The sequence below is a fragment of the Podarcis raffonei genome, chromosome 8 (assembly GCF_027172205.1).
Source record: "Podarcis raffonei isolate rPodRaf1 chromosome 8, rPodRaf1.pri, whole genome shotgun sequence".
NCBI classification, from domain to species: Eukaryota; Metazoa; Chordata; class Lepidosauria; order Squamata; family Lacertidae; genus Podarcis; species Podarcis raffonei.
This window is the reverse complement of record NC_070609.1, coordinates 27,213,491-27,235,747: the sequence shown is the minus strand read 5'-3', so window position 1 is coordinate 27,235,747 and position 22,257 is coordinate 27,213,491. Positions and strand designations below refer to the sequence as shown.

General features: G+C 46.6%; 1 protein-coding gene across 1 annotated transcript in view; it reads left to right on the top strand.

Moving 5' to 3' along the window:
* The window catches only part of EXTL1 (exostosin like glycosyltransferase 1), a 64,071-nt gene extending 49,014 nt beyond the window's left edge, over positions 1–15,057 (top strand). The window contains exons 5-11 of the mRNA XM_053398722.1: positions 2,312–2,444; positions 4,164–4,282; positions 10,132–10,227; positions 10,666–10,752; positions 12,915–13,075; positions 13,652–13,823; positions 14,538–15,057. Coding sequence (XP_053254697.1) covers positions 2,312–2,444; positions 4,164–4,282; positions 10,132–10,227; positions 10,666–10,752; positions 12,915–13,075; positions 13,652–13,823; positions 14,538–14,726 — 957 coding nt within the window. The 3' untranslated portion in view covers positions 14,727–15,057. The remainder of the gene's footprint in view (positions 1–2,311; positions 2,445–4,163; positions 4,283–10,131; positions 10,228–10,665; positions 10,753–12,914; positions 13,076–13,651; positions 13,824–14,537) is intronic.
* Positions 15,058–22,257: the final 7,200 nt, after the last annotated feature.

Here is a 22,257-nt window from a genome sequence, read left to right as displayed (position 1 = left end):
CTTGAGGAAAGACTAGAGAGATTGATCGGGGGTGTCTGGGACGATACTGGGCCAAAAGCATGCTCAGATCCTGCATGTACGGATTAAGACAAGTCAAAGCCTTGCAAAACTGAAGACAGTGAAAGCAAAGCAACACGCTTTGTACCAAGGTCTCAGGGGCTCTGCAGGTGAAGCCTGCAAATCAGTTTGGAACACCTGATCTGCTGGTTCAGTCCTGAGCTCTTGGCAGTACCTTGTCTCCAATGTGAGAAAGATAAGTAAGATTAATATTCCAAGAGGTCAGCTGCAAGTAAATTAAGATTAGAATTAGATTAGAATCAGCGGAATTGCAGACTTTAGCATGGTGTTTAGATCCATCGCTTTTCAAAGCAAACACACAGACCACATTTGCCTTAAGGCCCAGTGAGCAATTTGGGTGCATCCAGTGCTGTAACAGGTGTCAGTGCCTGTAATTGTGTAATTGTCTACTGGGTGCCCCATGAAAGCCTCTCGAAAAGGGGAAGAGCTGGTTCCTTTCAGTCCAGGCAGGAATAGAAAGCATTAGGACAACCACATTGTTTGTTTCCATGCCTGGTTAGCAGCAGGATAAACAAAGTGGTGAGAGCTTAGATGAACCCCTGCAGTTTACAGCTGCTTGTCTAAACATGAACACCTGAGCCTTCAAAGCTTCTCTGAGGTAACTCAGCAAAAAGGCAGAGGCTCAGGTCATGGGGAACACCTCCTTTTGCAAACTGTCTCAAGAGACGCTGAACAGGTGACATTCACCAATCCAGGGTTCTGCTCAACAGAAATTCTGAACCCCCTTTCCAAAAAAATTTTTTTTAAAAGGCAAGGAAATTTGGGTTGGAGAGAGAAATAGCCCATACAGATAAAGTGTTGCTGGCAGTCTTTTTTCATCCCTTGCTAATGGAAGCTGCTTGTCAGGTGAGGTGGAGCCGCTACGCTAGCTTCCCCACAGGTGGGCAGCAAGATGGTTGGTGAGGTGCAAACGCACCAGCAGGAACACCAAATTAGCTCCATCTGAACATTTTCATTGCGCAGATCTCCCTGCTGCGTCTCCCCTGCTGACTTTCCTTCCCAGTAAGCTGCAGGGACCCTCCTGCTGGGAAGCGGGCTTAGCGGCTCCCAGCAAGCGACTTCTGCTTGTTTATCTCTCTCTCCTAAACAGCTAATCTGCTTTGACTTCTTCCCCTCTCAACTCCTGGTGAATATCAACCAAATTGTTTTAAAAGAGATAAGAGAAAGATAGCCACCAGCCCCTGTTTCCCTATGTGTTTACTTATTATGTTCCTCTCCATTGTTCTCTACTTGCCTTCAAAGGGGTCTTTGGAATTATTGTTATTATTATTAAATATTTATTTATACCCCATCTTTTCCCTGATGGGACTCAAGGCGGCTTACATATAAAAATAAGAACCACTAAGAACATAGGAGAAACAGTCATTGTAAAACCATATACATATTTAGACCAGCCTTTCCATTGAAAGCAGCCAGTTCCCCAAAGCCTGTTGAAACAAAAAAGTCTTCACTTGCCAGCAGAAGGACAAGGAGTCTAGTTTCTCTAGGGAGGGAGTTCCAAAGACCGGGAGCACCAACACTTTAAGCCTGTTTCATGTGCTGCTTTGTGCACACATGTAAAATATAGCGAGGTTCTTGTCCCATTGTAGGAAGGGCTATATCGGGGTGGGGAACCTTTGTGGCCCGATGGGACAGTTCTTTTTCAACTCCACTTCCCAGGCCAAATTTGACAGGTGTCAATCACCTGTCAATTATCAGGCACCATGTGGGAATGAGCAAGCAGGATAGCAGTCTTCTGCAGGATTAAATGCTCTGCTCATCGGTCAATGAGTGGAGGGTTCAGTTCTGCTATCTGCATCACCAGTGTGTGTTCCCTGCAGGGAGTGCGCAGGTGGAGCAGCACTTTGCAGCTATGAACTATGTTCATCAGGTAGGCGTGGTTTCAGGGGGAAATAGCCGTTTGGGTAAAATTGAACACCCTTGCAGGCCAAGACTGGCCAGCAGGTCAGAGGTCAACAGTGTCCCGTCCCCCCAAAGTTTCCCCCCATCTGCCATAAGGTAACTATGGAAGCTCACCCCACAGGTGAATTTTGAACTGGGGTTTCTTGGCTTGCAGTTCAGACTCTGGGTGTCTATGTGCCCCTAGTCCAGCCTTCCTTACCTTGAAGTGAGGAGGGCGGTTTGCAGATGATCTCACAGGCCGGGTGACGCCCTCTCATCACCTGTCAGGTGCTGACAGCTTCAGGAGCGTAATGCTGCTTGCGTGATGACAGCTTTCTTTCTTTTTTGTCAGATCATAAAGGATCGGATATTTCATCAGGAATCCCGCCCAAAGTTCTTCTGGAACGCCCTTCCAGGAGGGCTGCTGGCACTGCCAGAATACTCCACCCACCTCAATGACTTCCCTTTCTACTATCTGCAACATGGTATGGGACTCTCCCCCCCCCCCCGCCTCGCACCACCCCTACTGTCACTTAACACATCACATTATGCCTTCTATTTGCTTTTTATTCCATTAGAGATGGATAAATCTGTCAGTTTCAGTTTACCTTCTGTTCTCTCCCCCCACCAGCCTTAAGTTCATTTCCACATCAGTCTATCATCCTCATGAAAATTTTCTCCATCTTAGCACACATCACATATTTTTGCAAGCAATTTCCCCCGGGATGATACATTCTGTATTGTTATTTCTCCCAATATGTGAACTTTTATGTGTATTTTCTCTTAATACGTACATTTTTGTACATGTGGCTTGGTTGGAGAACTGAATCACAAGTGCAAATTTTGAATTATTTTGTAAAATTTGCATAGTTTTTTGGAAAGCATGAACTGAATCGAAAGTCTCACCCATCCCTAATTATTACAATAACAATTACTGTCTTATTTATGCACAGTCCTTACTGTGATGCCTGAGTGGGTGACTCCCCCTACATATTTTTGCTATATCCTCTGTAAACCTTGGAGCTTACCCTTGCATGCTGATACTGTCCTCTTGTCTTTTCCAGTGGTCCCATTTTAGCTACAATTCTGCCGGCATCTGGCAGCTGTGTTTGCTATTAGAAGGAACGATGGTTATTACTGCACCATCAGGGCACATCCTTGCACAGAGGCCTATATTCCCAAGGAGCCTGAAAGCAATGGAAGGGATTAAGCGAAGTTACGGAGGGTAGAGCAAGCAGGGCTGCCCACCTGTCATTCACACCTGATGCCATAGTGATGGCAGGTGATGCTTCTCTTTGAAGGCCTGATTGACAAGGCTTCAAAGTAAACTGCAGAGCTTTCCAACAGCCCTTTGTGAACATCCTCACACAGGGATGTTTACAAAGGGCTTTCAGACCCCCACCCTTACCCCCACATTTCTCCTTCAAACTGCGGAGCTTAGAAGAAGAAGAGGGGGAGTGTTGGAGGTGCATTCACACCCACCCTCCACACTACTCCTTTAAACCTTAGCAGAGGTTTGAAGGAGAAACTCAAGGAGTGTTTGAAAGCCTTGAGCAAGGTGTACTCCTACTGCTCACCAGCTGATGAGTGGGAGCGCACATTCAGATGCCTCCCCTCCATGCTTGTCCTTCAACTCTCTACTGAGGTGTACACTAGAAATAGAGAAGGGGGCAAAAAGATAATAGTAACACCAACTGTCTGGTACATAATGGAAGGGTAGGTGCCACTACAATAGAGCAGCGGCATAGCGTGGGTTGCCGGTGCCCGGGGCATGGCAAGTGTTGCGGCCCCCCCCCGGTGGACTGGGCAGCTAGAGTGGGGGCCTGTGCCAGGAGGGCCCATGCAGAGCCCACGCAGAGGGTGAATGGAGCCTGCCTCAAACAGCCTCCTGCCTCCTGACCCTCTGCCTCCATCCACCTGCCCACTATACCAACCCGCCTGCCTCCGCGCTTCAGCTGCAAAGGCTCTGTACCTGTCATACCTGTACCTTTTAGCAGCAGCATCACATGATGGGCGATATTCCACCCCAACGATCCCCCAAACCACTCCATTTTGCCCCACTCTCCCTCTTTGCCCTTTCCTCTGTTGTTTTGTGTTGCATTACAGATGGCAAATTCCTTGGGACAGGCAGGGATGCATGGAAAAGGTGGGGCACAAGGGGCGGTTTTGGTATTTCATACTAATTGTGTTTCTCCCTGTAACAGGATCCAGCCCCTCCAACAAATTTACAGCATTCATCCGAGCTGTCTCGCCTATTGTCTCCCTTTCTCAGCCCATCCTCAAGCTCATCCAAGCTGTCTCTGGGTCCCAGTACTGCGCCCAGGTAAGCAGGAGGTGTGGCTTGTCCTACCTACGGTATAGTACAGTGGCTTTCTGGGAGAACTGCACACTGGTCTTAATGCTGTTATCAGAGGAGCAGAGGGGAGAGGAACTGTTTTGATCAGGTCTGAAGAACCTTTGGCCCTCCAAATGTCGCTGAACTACAACTCCCCTCATCCCTGGCCATTGGCCATGTCTGCTGGGGCTGATGGGAGTTGTAGTTCAGCGACATCTGGAGGCCCAAAGGTTTCCCTGCACCTGCTTTATATGCTCATATAAATCACTTGCATCAAATCGTGATATACTAACTCTGCTGTATTTGGGTGGTCCTTGTGCTCATTCTGCTGAACAGGACTGTGGGTGTCTGCCCTAAAGTCCTGCCTTGATGGTGCCAATGTAACAATTCCTGTCCTACTGCTGATGCCCTTTTTTAAAAAAACTCTCCAGTGAGACATTCTTCCGCCCCTCCATATGCACCAAGGCAAAATGTCAGAGATGGTAGATTTCTTTCCCTGGAATGGTTGGCAGCTTGGAGGAAGCACCTGGGTGGGCATACAGCCACTGCCACTGCCAGCAGGTGCTCACCTCTCCTTCTACCTGCAGGGCAAGTCCTGTCAGCAATTATGTCTTGCTGAAGCAGAATTCTGCCAACAGGCCTCACCCATCTCAGGCCACCCCAGGTGCTCAGAAATGCACAGCAGCAAATTGGCCTGGGCACGCCAGCCCAGGATGCCATTGCACCCTGGATCCAGGCCATGTTTACTCTGAAGTAGGGGTAGGGGAGGGGGGCGATTCAACTCACATATGAAGTGTGAACTAAATTCGCACTTTCCGAAGCAGTGTGCGAACCGAAATGCCAGCTTTCTTTCCAAATGTGCGCTTCTGCGAATTCTGAGAGGCAGCTCTCCAGCCAGGTAATGTGTACAGTTTCGATAAAAAATGCATATGTTAGTGAAAGTGACATTCAAAAATGCATCGTATTAGGGGAAATGGCTTGGCCAAAATGTGTCTGTTAGGCGGAATGACATATGAAAGTATATATTAGGAAAAATTCACAGTAAAATGCTACTGAATTTTCATAAGGATCTTTATTTTTTTTAAAAAAATAATAATAATTATACTTTTATAAGAAACATAGAATTATAGAGTTGGAAGGGACCATGAGGCTCATCTAGTCCAACCCCTTGCAATGGAGGATTCTTTTGCCCTCGAACCCACGACCCTGAAATTAAGTCTCATGCTCTACCAGCTGAGAACTGAATTTGGGGGAGGGAACTAAGAGAAACTGAATTTATAGATTAATCAGGGGGCCCATTTTACTTCAGCTGAACTTGTTCGAAGTACATATGTTCAGGCACCCAGTCTCAGGTGGTATGTGGTAGACGGAAGACTGGGTTTTCTCTGGCGGGAGGCTGGGCTGGCCCAATATATTTTGCTGCCTGAGGCCGAGTAGCAAATGGTGCATCCTGTCTCGCAAATCAAAGTGTATCGCACTCAAGGCAGGTCAAGTCATTACGCCCCATGAAGCAGATGGAACACCCCCCTGTATACCTCTTCCCACTCCCTGCTTCTAAAAGAATGTGATGATAATAAATAGCTTCCAATTTGCCCTTTAATGACACCCAGTAGCCTGAGGCTGCCGCTTCATTCTGCCTGATGGTAGGGCTGGCCTCTGAGAGAGGCCCAGCTCCCTTGTTCAGTCATGCCACAAAAGATTTGTGGCTTTGGGCTGCCTCCCAATTATAAAGCCGGAATGCCAACCCATAAGATGGTTGCGAGGAGAAAGCAGGATATTGATCTGCAACCTATTCACAACCCTGGATGTAGGGCACGAAAGAACAGAACAGGGGAAGCCTACAAAAATGCAGCCATTCTGGTCTTAACCAAGCAGAAGCAGTGCTTGTTGAGGTGTCGTCCACAATGGCATGGCGCCAGCTACAACCAGGAGTTGAGGCAACCAGTTCTAAACAAGCACAGCGCACAATGGAAATTCAGCTCTTCCCTTCTGATTTGCTACCCTTAATTTTTTTTTTAATCTCAGCTGTGTGCACACCATGTCATTTAAAGCACCTTTCCCCAAGAACTCTGGGAACTGTAGTTTGCTAAAGCTTCTGGGGGTTGTGACTCAGTGGGTGGTAAACTACAGTTCCCATGATCATTTGCCCAGTAGGGGGTATGCCTTACATGTATGGTATGTACACAGCCTTTATTGTGCATGGTCCTCCCTGCCCTACTCATTTTATTGTTTATGATGAGGAGGATCATGTTTTGGTCGGCAAAGTGGAGCCTTGTGCTTTTTCTAGGGATGAGGCAAAATCCATCTCCATTTTGTGTCTTTTAAAATAATAATATGGACTCTGCAGGACCAATATTTAGCTGAGTCAACCTGCAACGAAATAGCAGAATTGTGATAGCCAGTCTTGTGCAAAACCACCATATTATTAGTACAGTATTTAAAAGGCTGATATATTTCCCCTTTTTTTACTTTGTGAAGATCTTGAGAAATTAGCTCCTTCAAGCTGGGTTCTTGAATACAGGCATGCCTCCAGGCTGCAGCAGTCAGTGGAAGTAGGAACCCTCTTTTAGTCACTTGGGCCTCTGGAAATAAAATGGCCATATTGGGCAAGTGGAAATAGGGATGTGGCAATAGAGAGCAGCCAATGAAACACAACCTCACAAGTGACCAGTCGCCCACCCCTCCACACCAACTGTGACAGAAGATGCATCGTGGCTCATTTTTACAAATAGGATTCTCCATGGTATGGGAAAATCTGCATGAAGTGTAACAAAAGCATGGGCTGGCATTCCATTGCGATGATGATACCCTGCGGAACCTGCCTCTGACATGCACATACAAGTCACTGAGATCACACAACAGCTCTCCCGTGTGAAATTGCACAATAAACTCACAGCTGGAAGCAAGCTAGATGGCCTAATCGGCACTTTCCTTGAGTTCATGATTGTGAGTGGAAGAATATGCTGCTCAAACCTCTGCAAAAGAAAGAAGAAAAAAAGAGTGCAAGGTAGCCCACCACAATGATTTCTCTTCCCATGCACGAGTTCACTGCCACAATGCATGGCAATCCCCATGAGGGACAGCTGCAGATTCCTGCATTGCTGGGGGTTGGACTAGATGATCCTCAGGTTCCCTTCCGACTCTATGATTCTATGGTAATAACTTCAGGATGGCCATATTAGCACAACAAGTAAAGGCTGCTAGACATGCTGGCCTCATAAGAAGAATGATTTTCATCCTTGGGGAAATGTAGTTAAGTGATAACAGCTGTGTGCATGCCATACATTTAAAGCACATAGCTTCCCCCCCCCCAAGAATCCTGGGAACTGTATTTTACCCCTAACTGAGCTACAGTTCCCAACGCCTTAAACAAACTACAGTTCCCACCGTTCTTTTTTGGGGGAGGGGATCTTGTGCTTTAAAGCCATAAAGCACATGTTTTGCATTCAGAAGATCCCAGGTTCAGCTCCCAACCTCTCCAGAGAGGGCTCTGAAAGATCCCTGTCTGAAACCCTCGAGAACCCTTTTCACAGCCATCGTAGATCGTGCTGAGTCAATGGAACGATGCACTCTCCCGCTGTAAAAGGCCTCTTCCTACATTCCTGCGTTAACTTTCTAGCTCATGCAGAAGGCAAAGAAGATGTGGAGTGGGAAACTCAAATCACTGGAGAAATATAAAGCCTTCTTGCTAAATTAAACGAAATAGACCCATTACAATACGCGCTCTCCCCCACGAGAGTCTTTTATTAGCAACGATGCTTTGCTTTTAGTAATAATATTGAGGTTGTATTAAAGCGCATACTCTAGATGTCATCTATTAGAGCGGAACTGTAATTGCTTCTAGCATGGTAATTATATGGTCGACGGTAAGTAAGCTTTTCTAAAAGAAAAAAAAATTAGAGATACAAACATAAAAATAATTCCTTTGAAATAGGATGTGGGGCAGGATAGTGAGTAGCTAAACACAAAGACAGATGTCATCAATCCAGGGAAAGTTTCTCATAAAATGCAGCCTAAGGCTGACATGACGCCATTCATGCAGGTAGGGAAGGTTTTCTTTCAGCCTGATAATGCTTCTTGCTTGCCTCAGTGGGAGGTGTGTGTGTAAGTCGATATTCTTGCTCTGCCCACTTTTGCCCCTGACGCCACCCACCACTAGAATTTGACCTGGAAAGTTGCCTAGAAGGGAATGTACCGTACTTTTCCGTCTATAAGACGCCCCCATGTATAGGACATCTGCTATTTTTGGGGACCCTAAGAAAATGGGGGGAGATGGTACAAAGTTGTTGAGCTTTTTTTGTGGAGGAATGCCGAAAATCACTCACCCGCACTGCCTATCACCCACCCAACTGCTGGAGTGTCAACCAATCAACACCACCTATTGACACAGCAACCAATAAAATGCACAATAGCCACTTACAGACGCAGCAGCAACCAATAAAACGTATGCACTACCCATGTGTAAGACGACCCCCACTTTTTAGCATGACTTTTAAGGAAAAAACTTAATCTTATACATGGAAAGGTACGGCAACTCAGAGGCTGAAATGGCTTCCTCATTCCTGGCCCTGATATTTAGCAACCACAGGCCAAGGAACAGGAGACTTTATACTATTCTCTCCATTTATTTTTTTTTGTTTTTATACAAAACATGGGTGAGGCCCCTGGCAACTCCCCAGTCTGTTTGATTAAAAAGGTTAATCAAGGTAAGGATACTTTTATTTGCTGGGGTAGAAGAGGACTGGGCTGGGCTGGCCGTGGGTTTCGGAGGGAGTTACTGTATGTACACACAGAGGCAAACACACCTTCCTTACTATCTAAATACATACACATGCAAACATATTCAAAAAACCTCAAGCCCAGGCTGTCTGATTACATACAGATAGGTTTGCCAGCTTTTGCACCTGAGTTGTCCCTTTAAGGCCGTTTGATTTGCAGCAATGAAGCTGGAGACTGGTTATTAATTCCATGCCATTAACTAGCTTCACTTGCTGAGTTCTGCAGACCAAACCTCTCTTAAAGTCCCAAAAGCAAGCCAGTTTCGGTTTGTTTGTTTTTAAAATCTGGTCCGTTGGTGACCTTTCATATACAGCCTTTTGAAGTTAGGATGGAGTGGGGAAAAGTTAGCTTTTATCTGAGAAATCCAGGTAGATAAAAGCATCTTCCTGCACCCTAAAGCTCTTTAAGAAATGTGCACTACTTGCAAAGGGGCCATCCTTCTGTTCTATATCGCCTCCCTCTCCCCCCCCCTTATAATTCGCTCTCATTTTAACATAAGCGAGATAAAACCCATTTATCCACCTTCCTCCAACTTTCAGTCAGCTGCTTGGACGAAGGTGGAGGGCCAGCATCACTCGGTCTACTCTACTCCAAGAATGCTTCACCTGCAGCCTATGGGGCCGTATCCAGCCCACCAAGCCACAGGCCTGCCAGCCCTTGCAGCCAATCTGATTGGGAGATAAAGCCTGATCTTTAGAGAGCCACTTCTGGAGGGCAGCGAGAGCACTTTATCTCATGATATAAAATCCCACAGACTGCTCTTCAGAGATCCTCTCTAAAGAACAGGCAGAGGGATCTTTTATCTCTGATCCCAGTGTTGAGATAAAAGCAGGAAGAGGCGTTATCTCTTAAGATGAAAAGGCAACATTCCCCCTCACTCCTGATCTGGGGTGGGGTTAGCCTTAGAATGATATGTAGACAGTAAAAGGCAACCGCCCCGCCCCCCGCAGTGTGGTAGAGGGGATTCTGGAAATGTGTGCGCACGCACATTTGTCTGTGACAGTTGACATATGATTCTGTGAGTGATATGCCTCCTCTTCTTCTTTCTTTAAATACAGATTTTAGTTTTATGGAGCTGTGAGAAGCCACCCCCACAGAGCAGTAAATGGCCTCAGACGACGGTACCTTTGACCATCATCCAAGGCAGCAGCAAGGTATGCTGCCTTTGACTGCTGTGAAGGAGATACAGAAGTTAAAACATTGGCATTAACGTACCCCGGATAAATGCAAATGAAATTCTTCTTACAATTCTTCACAGTAACATATCAGGGTTTATTTTGCCCCGAGTTCTCTCATTCCAATAGGAAATAAACAAACTCTGATTTTTCATGTCTTCCCTGCCTAACCATAACCATTTTTTGTGGATTTAATCCTTGGTGCGATATGCCAGATTTTACTTAATCATTCTTCTCCTTTTGGTATTCCTTCCTTTTTTCATGTCTGATCTACGGTCATTCGTGCGGCATGAAGTAAATGAACGGTCATTTCTTGATCTTCCTTCAATACTGTTTTCTTGATATGCCTAAATAATACTACAGTATGCTGTCATTTTGATCCATGTCCCTCTTGTGTCTCCTTCTCTTCTGCTGAAGGTTAGTGACCGGTTTTTGCCTTACTCCGCCATTGGGACAGATGCGGTGCTGAGTCTGGATGAACACACCAGCCTCTCAACCGGTGAGGTGAGGCAGCTCTCCTGAGCCTTTTAATGGTTTGCCTGCAGACATGGGCACCCGTAATACAGTGGTGCCCCGCAAGACGAATGCCTCGCAAAACGAAAAACGCGCAAGATGAAAGGGTTTTTCAGTTTTTGCGTCGCTTCGCTAGACGATTTTCCCTATGGGCTTGCTTTGCAAGACGAAACGTCTTGCGAGTTCTTGCGAGTTTGTTTCCTTTTTCTTAAAGCCGCTAAGCCGTTAATAGCCGCTAAGCCGCTAAGCCGTTAATAGCCGCTAAGCCACTAATAGCCGCTAAGCCGCTAATAGCCGTGCTTCGCAAGACGAAAAAACCGCAAGACCACGAGACTCACGGAACGGATTAATTTCATCTTGCGAGGCACCACTGTATATGAGCATGCCAAAGGGCATAATATTTGTTGGGCAGTGCCCTGGAATCACACTCACAATTGAAGGAACACAGCACAAAAGGAAAAGAGTCTGGGAGGGAGGAGGAAAAAAGCAAGCTTAGGCACTAATTCTTAGATAATTAAGTTATTGTAGTGAGCAACAGGAATGGATTTTTGGGGGGAGATGAGTCAAAAGCTGTTGGTCTTTTAGCTGAGCTGCTTGGTGAGGCCTTGCACTCCTATCTCTCTCCTTCTCCCACAACTTGGTAGAATTTCTCCTTTTCAGCTGGTGAACTGCCAGCAAGGGAAGACCTTTGCCTTCATCATCGTGAGCTGAGTGAGTTCCAGCTGCTCAGCCTCACTCCCTTGCCGCAAAGGTCCTCAGCGGGGAGCTGCTGCCTGGCAACACCAGGGAGGGCCAAGGATGAGAGCAGGAAATGCCGCCTGCATCAGCCTGGCATCATTTGGGCACTGTGCTATTTCTGCTTCTGATAGGGCTGGTCCAAGACATTTTGCTGTCTGAGGTGGAGCAGCAGATATCATTCCCAGGTCAAGATGAATAACAGGCACAAGGCAGTATAAATAGGTGGCATTTCGGGCAGAAAATCCCCCTTCCATGCCCCTCAGCAGTAGTAACCAACAATTTCCAGCACTCCCATGACATCCAGTACCTGCTGGATGAGGAAGCTGCCTCACTCTGCCTAATGGCAGAGCTGGCTGTGATTCATGATACTGCCCTTGAATGTCATTGCATTCTGCATATTGTTTGTATGCCACCATGAGAGCCTTGGGCAGCGGCGGGAGGGTCTGTAAAGCAGGAAATAAGACCACCAGTGGCCCCTATACTTCATTCAGGTGGTTCACAGGAGTGACTCTGGTAGCCAAGCCTTATGAGGAACGGTTGAGGGAGTCGAGCTGGTGATAGGGACATAGGAAGGTATCTTACACAGACTCAGATCACCGGTCCATCTATCTCAGTATTATCTACACAGACTGGTAGCAGCCCTCCAGGGTTTCAGGAAGGAGTCATTTTCCTGGCCCTACCTGGAACCTAGGACCTTCTGCATGGAAAGCAGATACTCTCCCACTGAGCTGAAGCCCTGGCCTTTCGAGGCTCATGCATTTAATTGGTTTAGGGAGTGGTGAGCAAGGGAGAAGTACTGTTCTTTCAAATAGGGCTTGGAGGAGTAGACAGCTTGGGTGGGGAATATGTCATTCTTTTATTTAAAAACATACAGGCGTGTTGACTTTTCCTAGAGCAAATGCAGCAAAATGCGTAGTAAGTCACTTCTCAAACAGGCAATCACCTGAGTGACCACCAACTTGGGTGTCTTTAAAAGAGGATTAGACGAATTCCTGGAGGATAAAGTTATCAGTGGCTACTAGCTTCAGTTGGTGTGTTCTTCTCCCACAGTGCTGGAGGCAGTGTGCCCCTGAGTACCTGCTGGGAATCACACACTTAAGAAATCCCCTGCACATGGAAGACTAGCATTTCAAGGAGGAAGCTAGGCTCAAATCCTTTCCTTTTGCCTTTCTGTGTGCAGGGAGTTCTTAGCAAAAGGGAAGCATTCAAACATGTGATTGCCCCACTGCATTCTGAAGCAGCACAGTCCTAGGAAGTAGATACCACCTGCTCTTCTTTGCATGGTTGAATTGGCTGTTCTTGTTCCACAATCTACTAAAAAATGCTGGAGAAGGGATGGTGGCTGGGAAGCAGTATCCTTTCTTGGAAGAATGGTGCACTTATCCTCTTCCTTCTCTCTCTTCCTGACTCTCCAGGTTGACTTTGCCTTTGTGGTGTGGAGAAGTTTCCCCGACCGGATTGTGGGCTTCCCTATGCGCAGCCACTTCTGGGATGCCAGCAAGAGCCAGTGGAGCTACACTTCAAAATGGACCAATGAGTTCTCTATGGTTCTCACTGCAGCTGCATTCTACCACAGGTACCCCCCCTCCCTTCCTCAGCTATCGCTACTGATAATTACAAGTGGAGCCTGCAACAAAATGTTGCAGCGTTCTCCTGCTCAGCCTTGCAACCAGCCAGCTGTGCTCTCATCTAGGGTGCTCCTTTCCATTCTCCTCCCCTCCCGGTTTTCTGTTTTTTTCCTTCCACCCCCACTCCCTCGCTTCGACTGTCTATTGCCACTGAGCGCTGCCCCACCACCCTCAGTCCACCCTCAGCCCCCCCCCTTGCCTGCCTTCTTTCTTACATCCAGTCCAGAGGGTGGCCCTGCTTGTCAACTTCCTCCTCTTTAGTCCCACTGCTGACTTTGAAGAAGAAGAAGAGGAGAGAAATAGAATTAGTTGACTCCATCTGTCATTGGTTCTGGCTGCTGTTGGGCTTTGGCTCCCCCTACTGTTGGCCTCCTTGCCTTCTGCCCAACCAGTTCCAATGAGCACCAGCCCCATCTGCCCCTACTAGACCACTGATTCCCTGAACCGTCCGGAGATAAGTCAGTAATGCACCTGTTTCTCCTTTCCTGCCACTTTACGATGCCTCCGTTTCTTCCCCTCGACAGGTATTATCACAGCCTCTTCACCAATTATTTGCCTGCTAGACTAAGGAGCCTTGTTGATCAGATTGCCAACTGTGAAGACATACTGATGAACTTCCTGGTTTCTGCTGTCACCAAGCTACCTCCCATCAAAGTGACCCAGAAGAAGCAGCACAGAGAGAGTCCCCCGCAGCAGGTACAAGGTGTTTACTGGCCAACATGGGGAGTAGAGGGGAAAAGAGCTGAACAAGGGTTGTTTCCACATCATTTCCCATCCAATAGTCATTTGGACCCCCGAAATGTCACTCCAGATCTGCCTTCCCCAAGCTGGTGCCCTCCAGATGTTCCAAACTACGACTTCCATCAGTCCCACCCAGAGAAGTGCAAATTTTGAACAATAGCTATTGTTTGTGCATTGTGTTGGAAAAAATTAGGTGTTTCCTCATTAAAATGCAAACAAAGTCATATGTCTCCCTCATTCCATAGGCTAGACCCCGCCCTCCGCATGGGGTGTTCACACATAACATTCAATACGTGTACCAGCTGTGTACCTGTGCACAGACATAGTTAAGCTGTACACTTGTACACATGCTCACTTGCAGGGCTCCATGAGTACACAACCTGTGTACACAATGGCTGAGCTGTACAAATCAACATGTGCTCACTCTTTCACACAAACTTTCACGTGTGTTTAGAGTCAGCTTATACCTGCGTTCAGTAGAACGAGAACAGCCCTTATGTGAAATCTCTATGTGAATTGCAGAGAGGAGAAGCCACGAACCCTTGCATGGCTTCCGAATGGCACTTTTGCAACATCCTTTCTTTTGCAGGGGACGGGGGGGGGGGGGGTTATTTCACAGCAATGTGTCTGAACTCTCCCTCCCATTGCCTGCCTTTGTTTCCCCTGCAGCTGTTGAAGAGCGCTCCCCCATCCAATGGGAACCTTCATTTCTCTCAGCGCCAGGAGTGCGTCAATCAGTTTGCAGCCTGGTTTGGGTACATGCCTCTGGTGCATTCCCAGTTCCGCCTGGACCCCGTGCTCTTCAAGGACCAGGTGTCCGTGCTGCGGAAAAAGTACCGGCATCTAGAGAGAGCCTAGCTCCAGAGAGAGCAGGAGGAGACCTCTTCCCTCTGGGACAAGAAACGGTGCAGAAGGAGCACTGGCAGACTCAGCCCTCCCTGTATTGGACACTGGGAATACCTGCAGTGCCGTGGCACACAGATGGGTTGCTGAGCTGGGACCCATTCCATCAGTAGCATTGCAAGGAAGGAGACTTCAGACCCCCCCATGGGGCACTGCACCCAGAGCCTTCTAACTTTCGATACTGAAAGGAGGAATACTCTCGTCTTGCTGGTAGCTGTGGAGATGCCAGATGAATTTTCAGTCTTTATTGGGTTTTACCAGTACAAATAAAGGTTTGCAGGAATTGGCTCTGTCTCTCCCTGATTGCTTTTAACAGGACTGTTTCTTTCATTGTCTTCCCTTCAGATAGAATTCTCAGCATTTTTTCTGACGTAAGCTCAGTCGCTTGGAATTTATTGGCCTGATCTACTATGTCACCCTGCCGCTCATATGCTGGAACTAGAGGATACGCCGTGTGTGTGTGTGTGTGTGTGTGTGTTCAATTTCTTTGTTATTCCTTGCTTTCCAGCAGATGCAATTTTAAAATAAATAGGTAGGTAGGTAGGTAGGTAGGTAGGTAGATACGTATTGGGAGGGTGGGGTGGAAGAACTCTGCACATGCTCAAAACAATGTGTCCTTGCATTGTTTTTTTCTTCTTTCTCCTGGTTTTTGAATTGGAGGAAAAGGTTGGGGGTCCTATCATGAAATATGCTATCTCCACCCTTTGATTCATGCACTTTTAGCCAGTGGAGGCTGGTGCATCAGGGCAAATGGGGCAGTGTCTTAGTCCAGCCTTGGTCTGCCCTCAGCACCTGCCTGCCTTTCTACTTATATCCAGTCCAGGGTGTGAAACTGCATGTCACCTTCCTCCTCCTTAGTTTCAGTGTTGACCTTTCAGTTCTCAGAAGGAAGCAGGATGTGGACAAAAGTACAATTAGTGGGCTCTGGCGCCACCTACTGTTTGGCTCCCTGTATTCGGCCTTGCTGGTCCCAATGGGAACCAGCCACCACTGGTTTTAGCCAAATCTTTTTTGTCTGTCGTAGCTGTCTAAAAACAGGAATTAAGGGACCATCAGAAAAGGTAAGGGGATTGGGAGGACGCTTTCTTCCTCTGTGATTTGAGAAGTAGTATGTTTATTTGTTTTAAACCGCTTACTATTGTAAAGGTAGGGTTGCCATATGTCCGGAATTTCCCGGACACTGAAGTCAGAAGCAGTGTCCAGGCGGAAATTGCTGAAATTGTCCAGGAAAATACAAACATATGGCAATCGATGTCGGAAGTCTAGATTTTGGCGAATTTTCTTTAAAATAGCTCAGATTTTGCACACAATAAAAAGCTCAGCAACTTTGTGAAACTTTTTGAAATATGGCAACCCTACAAAAGGAAAAGCACTTATTTGTCCTTAAAACCACTCTCTCTCTCTCTCTCTCTCTCTCTCTCATGAGCAGGTAAAATGTGCTTTGTGTATGTTCAGAGACACACAACAGTGAGGTGCTAGTTTTTGGAAATGAATGGGTGGCAATGCATAACCAGGCCTCTCTTTTTTTGCCTTTGAAAAGAAGCAGGTGGAAATTCAATAGTTGAAGCATTTCACAGCATGCAGTTGCAGCGAGAAGATATTCTACCTGCTAAATTTCTGCTTATTATCAGAGACAAGAGATTGGATGCAGGGCAGGTAGGAGAGATTTTTAGCAGGATTTCTCATGTCCTCACTGTTTGCAGCAGACCTTTGTTGTTGTTGCTGCTGCTGTTTTAACAATAACAAGCAAGCAGGAGGAGAGAAAGAGTATCTGGGGGTTATGTAATCTGGTTCCTCCTTTGGGTTCCTGTTGTCAGAGGCAGCAAGAGGAAGTGAACAGACTTGCACGAGAGGTAGGAGAGGAGGAGGCAGAAAGGCCTGCGAAGTGTGGTTGCCAACTTTCCAACCAGCTCTTGTAGTTGCCCATTTTAGCAGCAATCTTCCCCTTCCAGGTGCTTTGGAATCCAGCTCCCATCAGCCCAAGCCATCATGGCTAATGGCCAGGGATGATGGGAGATGTAGCCCAACATCTGGTGGGCACTAGGGTTGGGGAAAGCTGATCTGCAGGAACGAGCAGGCCAGTTGTGAGGAACCTTTAGCTTCCCAGTTGGTACTGAACTTCAGTTCCCATCAGCACCAGCAAACATGGCCAGTTGCCAGGGATGATGGGAATTGTAGTTCATCAACATCCTGAGAGGGGCAAATGCTCCTCACAGCTTAAGCAGGTACCAGGTGCAATTAAAAAGCTTTGACTCGGTTTCTGGAGCTCAAACAGGAACAGGGGAAACAAAATAAAAAAATTCCTTCCAGCAGCACCTTAGAGACCAACTGAGTTTGTTATTGGTATGAGCTTTCGTGTGCATGCACACTTCTTGCTCGTACCAATAACAAACTACAAACAACCACACCCTAGGCCAACCCCAACCTCTCTCACTACCAAAGAAACACAAATGAACAGCAGAGAACCTGCACGAGCAACGCTGACACCAAACCCTACATACATTAAGCAAAATAAAAACATTGCCACCCGACCCCACCCCCACCCCCACCCATCTTCCCCCCTCCACCCCCTTCCCCCCCCCTAATGTCTCAACAAATGAAAGTGATTTGTAAAAATGTTACATGGAAAAAATACGAGAGACATTACACATACTTCTGTAAAACAAGGAAATCTTTAATAATAATAAAAATACCAATAACAAACTTAGTTGGTCTCTAAGGTGCTACTGGAAGGAATTTTTTTATTTTGTTTCGACTACAGCAGACCAACACAGCTACCTACCTGTAACTAGGAACAGGGGAGGCTGGCTCCCCCCCCCAAGCCAATTGACAGCCCCAGTGACCCACTAGGGGTGGCAATCCATGAGGCAGTTTTCCTGCTCAATCCCCATTGAGGCTTGCACATTTCCATGCTAACTTCCATGCTAGCTAGTGGGGAAAGGTCTTAGCTCAGCAGTAGAGCATCTCCTTGCATGGAGACCAAGGTCCCAGGTTCAATGCCTGGCATCTCCAGGTCGGGCTGGGAGAGAGACTCCAGCATCAAACTCCAGAAAGCAGCTGCTAGTCAGTGCAGACAGTAATGAGCTAGGTGGACTAATGATTTGACTCTATGAAAGACAGCTTCCTATGTTCCTGTCCACTATTTGGACGCTCTACCCGGGGCAATAACATGTCTCATGCCAGCCCAGCCCTCCCTATTCCACCTAAATCTGATTTGTATGGCAGTGGAATTTTCAAGCTGGGAGGCAGCAATTGGCTAAAGAGAATCTACTCAGTTGCATAATTTACAAGCAATTGATTTGGTCCAGGTCCCTGTTGCAAAAGAGATAAAATGAGACTTGGGGAAGGAGGGGCAGAGGTAAGAAGCTGCTGTTTTGTCTGCCAAAAGACTACTGGGTTTTTTGGAGGGTGGGATTTGTGGTTAATATTCTCCTGGCAAAAGGCTGTGAAAAATGAGACGCTTATAAAGACGGGGATGGAGGCTAGGGAGGAGAAAGAAGCCATAAATAATTCCTTGGCATGAGTGTTTCCTGGTGGGGGTTTTGGACGCTGCTGCAAAGCGTTTCCCACATCCGTGTGTTTCATTCCTTTTAGAATTTTTAACTGGCAGAATCCACTCTTTCATGATGATTAGGTATTACAGTGGGGAAGATTAGACCTAGGGCCATGTATGCTTTTTTAAGGAAATTGAGGCTGCCACTTGGTTATAGGGATTTGTAGCTGGTATTTGCACAAATGCGCATGCTAATAGGTTGCAGATTTAGAATTAAAACCACCTTTTTTTTCTAGGAAAGTAAAAGAAGAAACACAGGTTTTTAACTAATAAGGGTTTCCACAGCATTAAACAATGCAAAAGATAATAATGACAGTCTGCATAATTACTTGGAGCAGTCATCCTTCCTCTTTTTTTCATTGCTTTGAGAGTGAGGATGGGAACTTCGTTAAAGCCGAACAATATGAAGGTAGAGAACACCTGTTGCTGTAGGATTTACTTATTTATATAATCTGTATACTGCCCTTCATCTGAAGATCACATTGCAGTTCACAACACAAAAAGGACAGTCGGTTTGAATACCAAATGCTCCTTTAAAAAGGTAAAGGACTCCCTGACAGTTAAGTCCAGTCGCGAATGACTCTGGGGTTGCAGCACTCATCTTGCTTTACTGGCTGAGGGAGCCGACGTTTGTCCACAGAGTTTTTCTGGGTCATGTGGCCAGCATGACTTAAGTTGCTTCTGGCACAACGGAACACCGAAACCAGAGCAGCGCACGGAAATGCCGTTTACCTTCCTGCCAGAGTGGTACCAACTTATCTGCTTGCACTTTGACGTGCTTTCGAACTGCTAGGTTGGCAGGAGCAGGGACTGAGCAACGGGAGCTCACGCCATCGCGGGGATTCAAACCACTGACATTCCAATCGGCAAGCCCTAGGCTCAGTGGTTTAGACCGCAGCACCACCCATAACCCTCAATGCTCCTTTAGCTTAGCCCAAACGCTACAAATTTATGTATCACGTTAGCCCAAATTCTGCATCAAGAAAAGCTAAAATCAGCAGTACAGTATCTCTCGTAATCATTCCGTTGAAGCACTCTGATAGCACCTAAGAAGGAAGGTAGGGGCATCATGGAAAAAGGAGGACACACATTTCAATATGCCAATTTATGTGACTATGTGTGCCGATTTAGAAAAACACACACACGAAAAACGATTGAAACAAGAAATGCAATATATCTCATCATAGTGGAGAAGACTATGGCCATGTGACCTGTGTGCCACTCAAGTCTGCTTCCCCAGGGGCTCAGAGTTTTCCCTTTTCTGGTTCTTTGTCTTTAAACTGGACATGAATGGACAGCCCTTCAAAGACAGGACTTGATAGCGCTGTAACTTTACAGCAGTGGTGTCCAAACTTTTTTCAAAGAGGGCCAGATTTGATAAAGTGAAGGGCCGTGGGGGCGACCAAAGGGCTAACCTTTTTTTAGGATTGAAGTTGTTAAGGTGTTTTTTCCCCTTAGGATTATATCAGGAAACTGCCCCAGGGGCTGGATTAAACTGACCAGCAGGCTGGATTGTGCCCCCGGAACAGACTTCGGATGTGCCTGCTTTACAGAATGCAGTGGAGCGTGCTGACCTGTTATCCATGTTGAAGTAAGATATTTAACTGCCCAGAAGTCCAGTCAGCTTCTGTATCTATCTATCTATCATCTATCTATCTATCTATCTATCTATCTATCCATCCATCCACCCTCAAGGAGCTCAGGATGGCGTACATGGTCCTCCCCTGCTCCCCATTTAATCCCCGCAACAACCCTGTGAGGTAGGAAAGGCTGAGATGCAGTGGCTGGCCCAAGGTCACATCCAATGAGCTTCATGGCTGAGTGGGGGGGGGGGTTCGAACCTGGGTTCCTCAGGCCCTAGGCAGAAAAATGGCTTGGACTGCCCAGCCACCCCAGGCTGAGCTCTGTGCAAAGAATCTTCTACAGTGCTACATGCAGAATCTTCTAAAATCTATCACCTAATGCTGATAGGAATATTTATGCTGCTGTGAATAATGCAACAGTTACATAACAAATTGCTAAGTGAAATAAAATTAATGGCAGGCCTTCTGGTAATCGAAACTCCATGATCGTCGTCGGACATATTACTCTACGAATACAAGAGTTCTTAAGAATATTCAATGGTGTGATGAGTGTGGAATTTGATGGCCCGCTGGGATAGGCTGGTATGTTTAGCGTCTCTTGCCCAGCTGGTGCATTCCAGATGTTTTGGACCACAGCTCACGTGATCCCAGCCAGAACAGCTATATGTAGAATTTTCTAGAATCAATCACCCTGATGGGAATATTTATGTCACTGTGAATGAAGTCACAGTTACATAACAGGGAATTTAACAGGGGACTTTTTTTGCATGCCAAGCTACAGCATGTTCTTAAGCAAGAGTGCTGTGCTTTGATGCTGGGATGGGAAATTTGTGGCCCTCCAGATGTTGTTGGACTGTGGCTCTCATCAGCCCCAACCGTGAGCCATGCTGGCTTGGGCTGGTGGGAGCCCGAGGATAGTTGGAAGAATGCAAGTTCCCCGTCCCACGTTCACAGGTATGGGATCCTGAACATGCACTCTTCTTAAGAAGTGGGATGGTTGAGGCACTATCTAAAAAAATGTGGTAAGCCATTTTGCTGCATGAAGCGAAGGACAAGGAGGCGTACCCACACATCCTATGCGCAAAAGCTGACCAGATTGGCAGCTGAATCTTATTTAAACATGGGCAAAGTTTCCCTGGTTTAGGAGAATAGGCCAGGCTCAGGAGGGCAGGGCAGGCTGTGTGGCACAACCAGTTGCATTCTCCATTGCCTCTCCTCTGCTGCCTGCCAGCCACAGCATCCGCCCCCTGAGGCAACTGGCTCATTCTACCTAATGCTGGGGCCGGTGCTGTTGATGATTAAACCTGTTCCCTAACTTCAGGCCTTTTCAAAATAGAAAGCTGGTTAATGAATACTCTCAAAGACGGACAGATGGATGGGAGAAGAGGTTCAGTATCCAGAGATAAGCATGTATCAGTTTTATATGCTCTCCAAGTCAGACCCATCTGTTGAGGAAATGATGCAAACAAAGAGAAACGGATAAACTGGCACCACTTCTGTGAAACCCACAAAAATACAAACTCTGAAGAGCTGGGATCTAGTGATTAAGTATTTGACACTGAAGTTAGATTTTGGCAATAAAGAGAATAAAACGTTGCACTGTAAATCATAAGGCTTATTCTTTCATAAACATTAATTATAAACGGTGAGTGGCTGGGAGATAATGTTTTTGTAATCAAAGTGCTGCTGCCAACAAAGTGCGACTCAAGAGTAGACCAACTGAAAGTAATGAACCATAATCTCAATGGGACTACTCTTGAGTAGGACTAACATTGGTGGAAACCCACAGTAATATATAGTGAGACTATTAAGATGAGGACTAAAATACCTGCATTGTGCAGTATGGTGTGTTTTTTTTGTAATTTCCCGTGTAATCTTGTAAAATAAGAAGGGGAAAGTGGGTTTTGCACAAAGCAGGCAGGCAGTTCACTTAATATGTCATCAGCCCTGACACAAGATGATAAGGTGTGTGGGCTATAAATAGTAACCAATCCATCCATCAATCTGAGCCACGAAGTTCCAGGAGAAATATTAGTTTAATGCAGTGGCGTTTAATCAGAGGACTTATCATCAGTTTCCTCCTAGAGTGCTTGGCTCTGGTCCACAACCCCCTGCTCAAGAACCTTGCCCAAAGAGGAAAGATTGGCAACTGGGTGGCAGTTACTTAGATTTTCCGAATCCAGGGTGGGTTTCTTGAGGAGTGGTCTTACCACTGCCTCCTTCAAGCAGGCAGGGACCACCCCCTCTTGCAAGGAGGCATTGATCGCCTCCCTGGCCCAGCCAGCTGCCCCTCCCTGCTAGTTTTTATCAGCCAAGAGGGGCAAGGGTGCAGAATGCAAGTGGTCGCTCA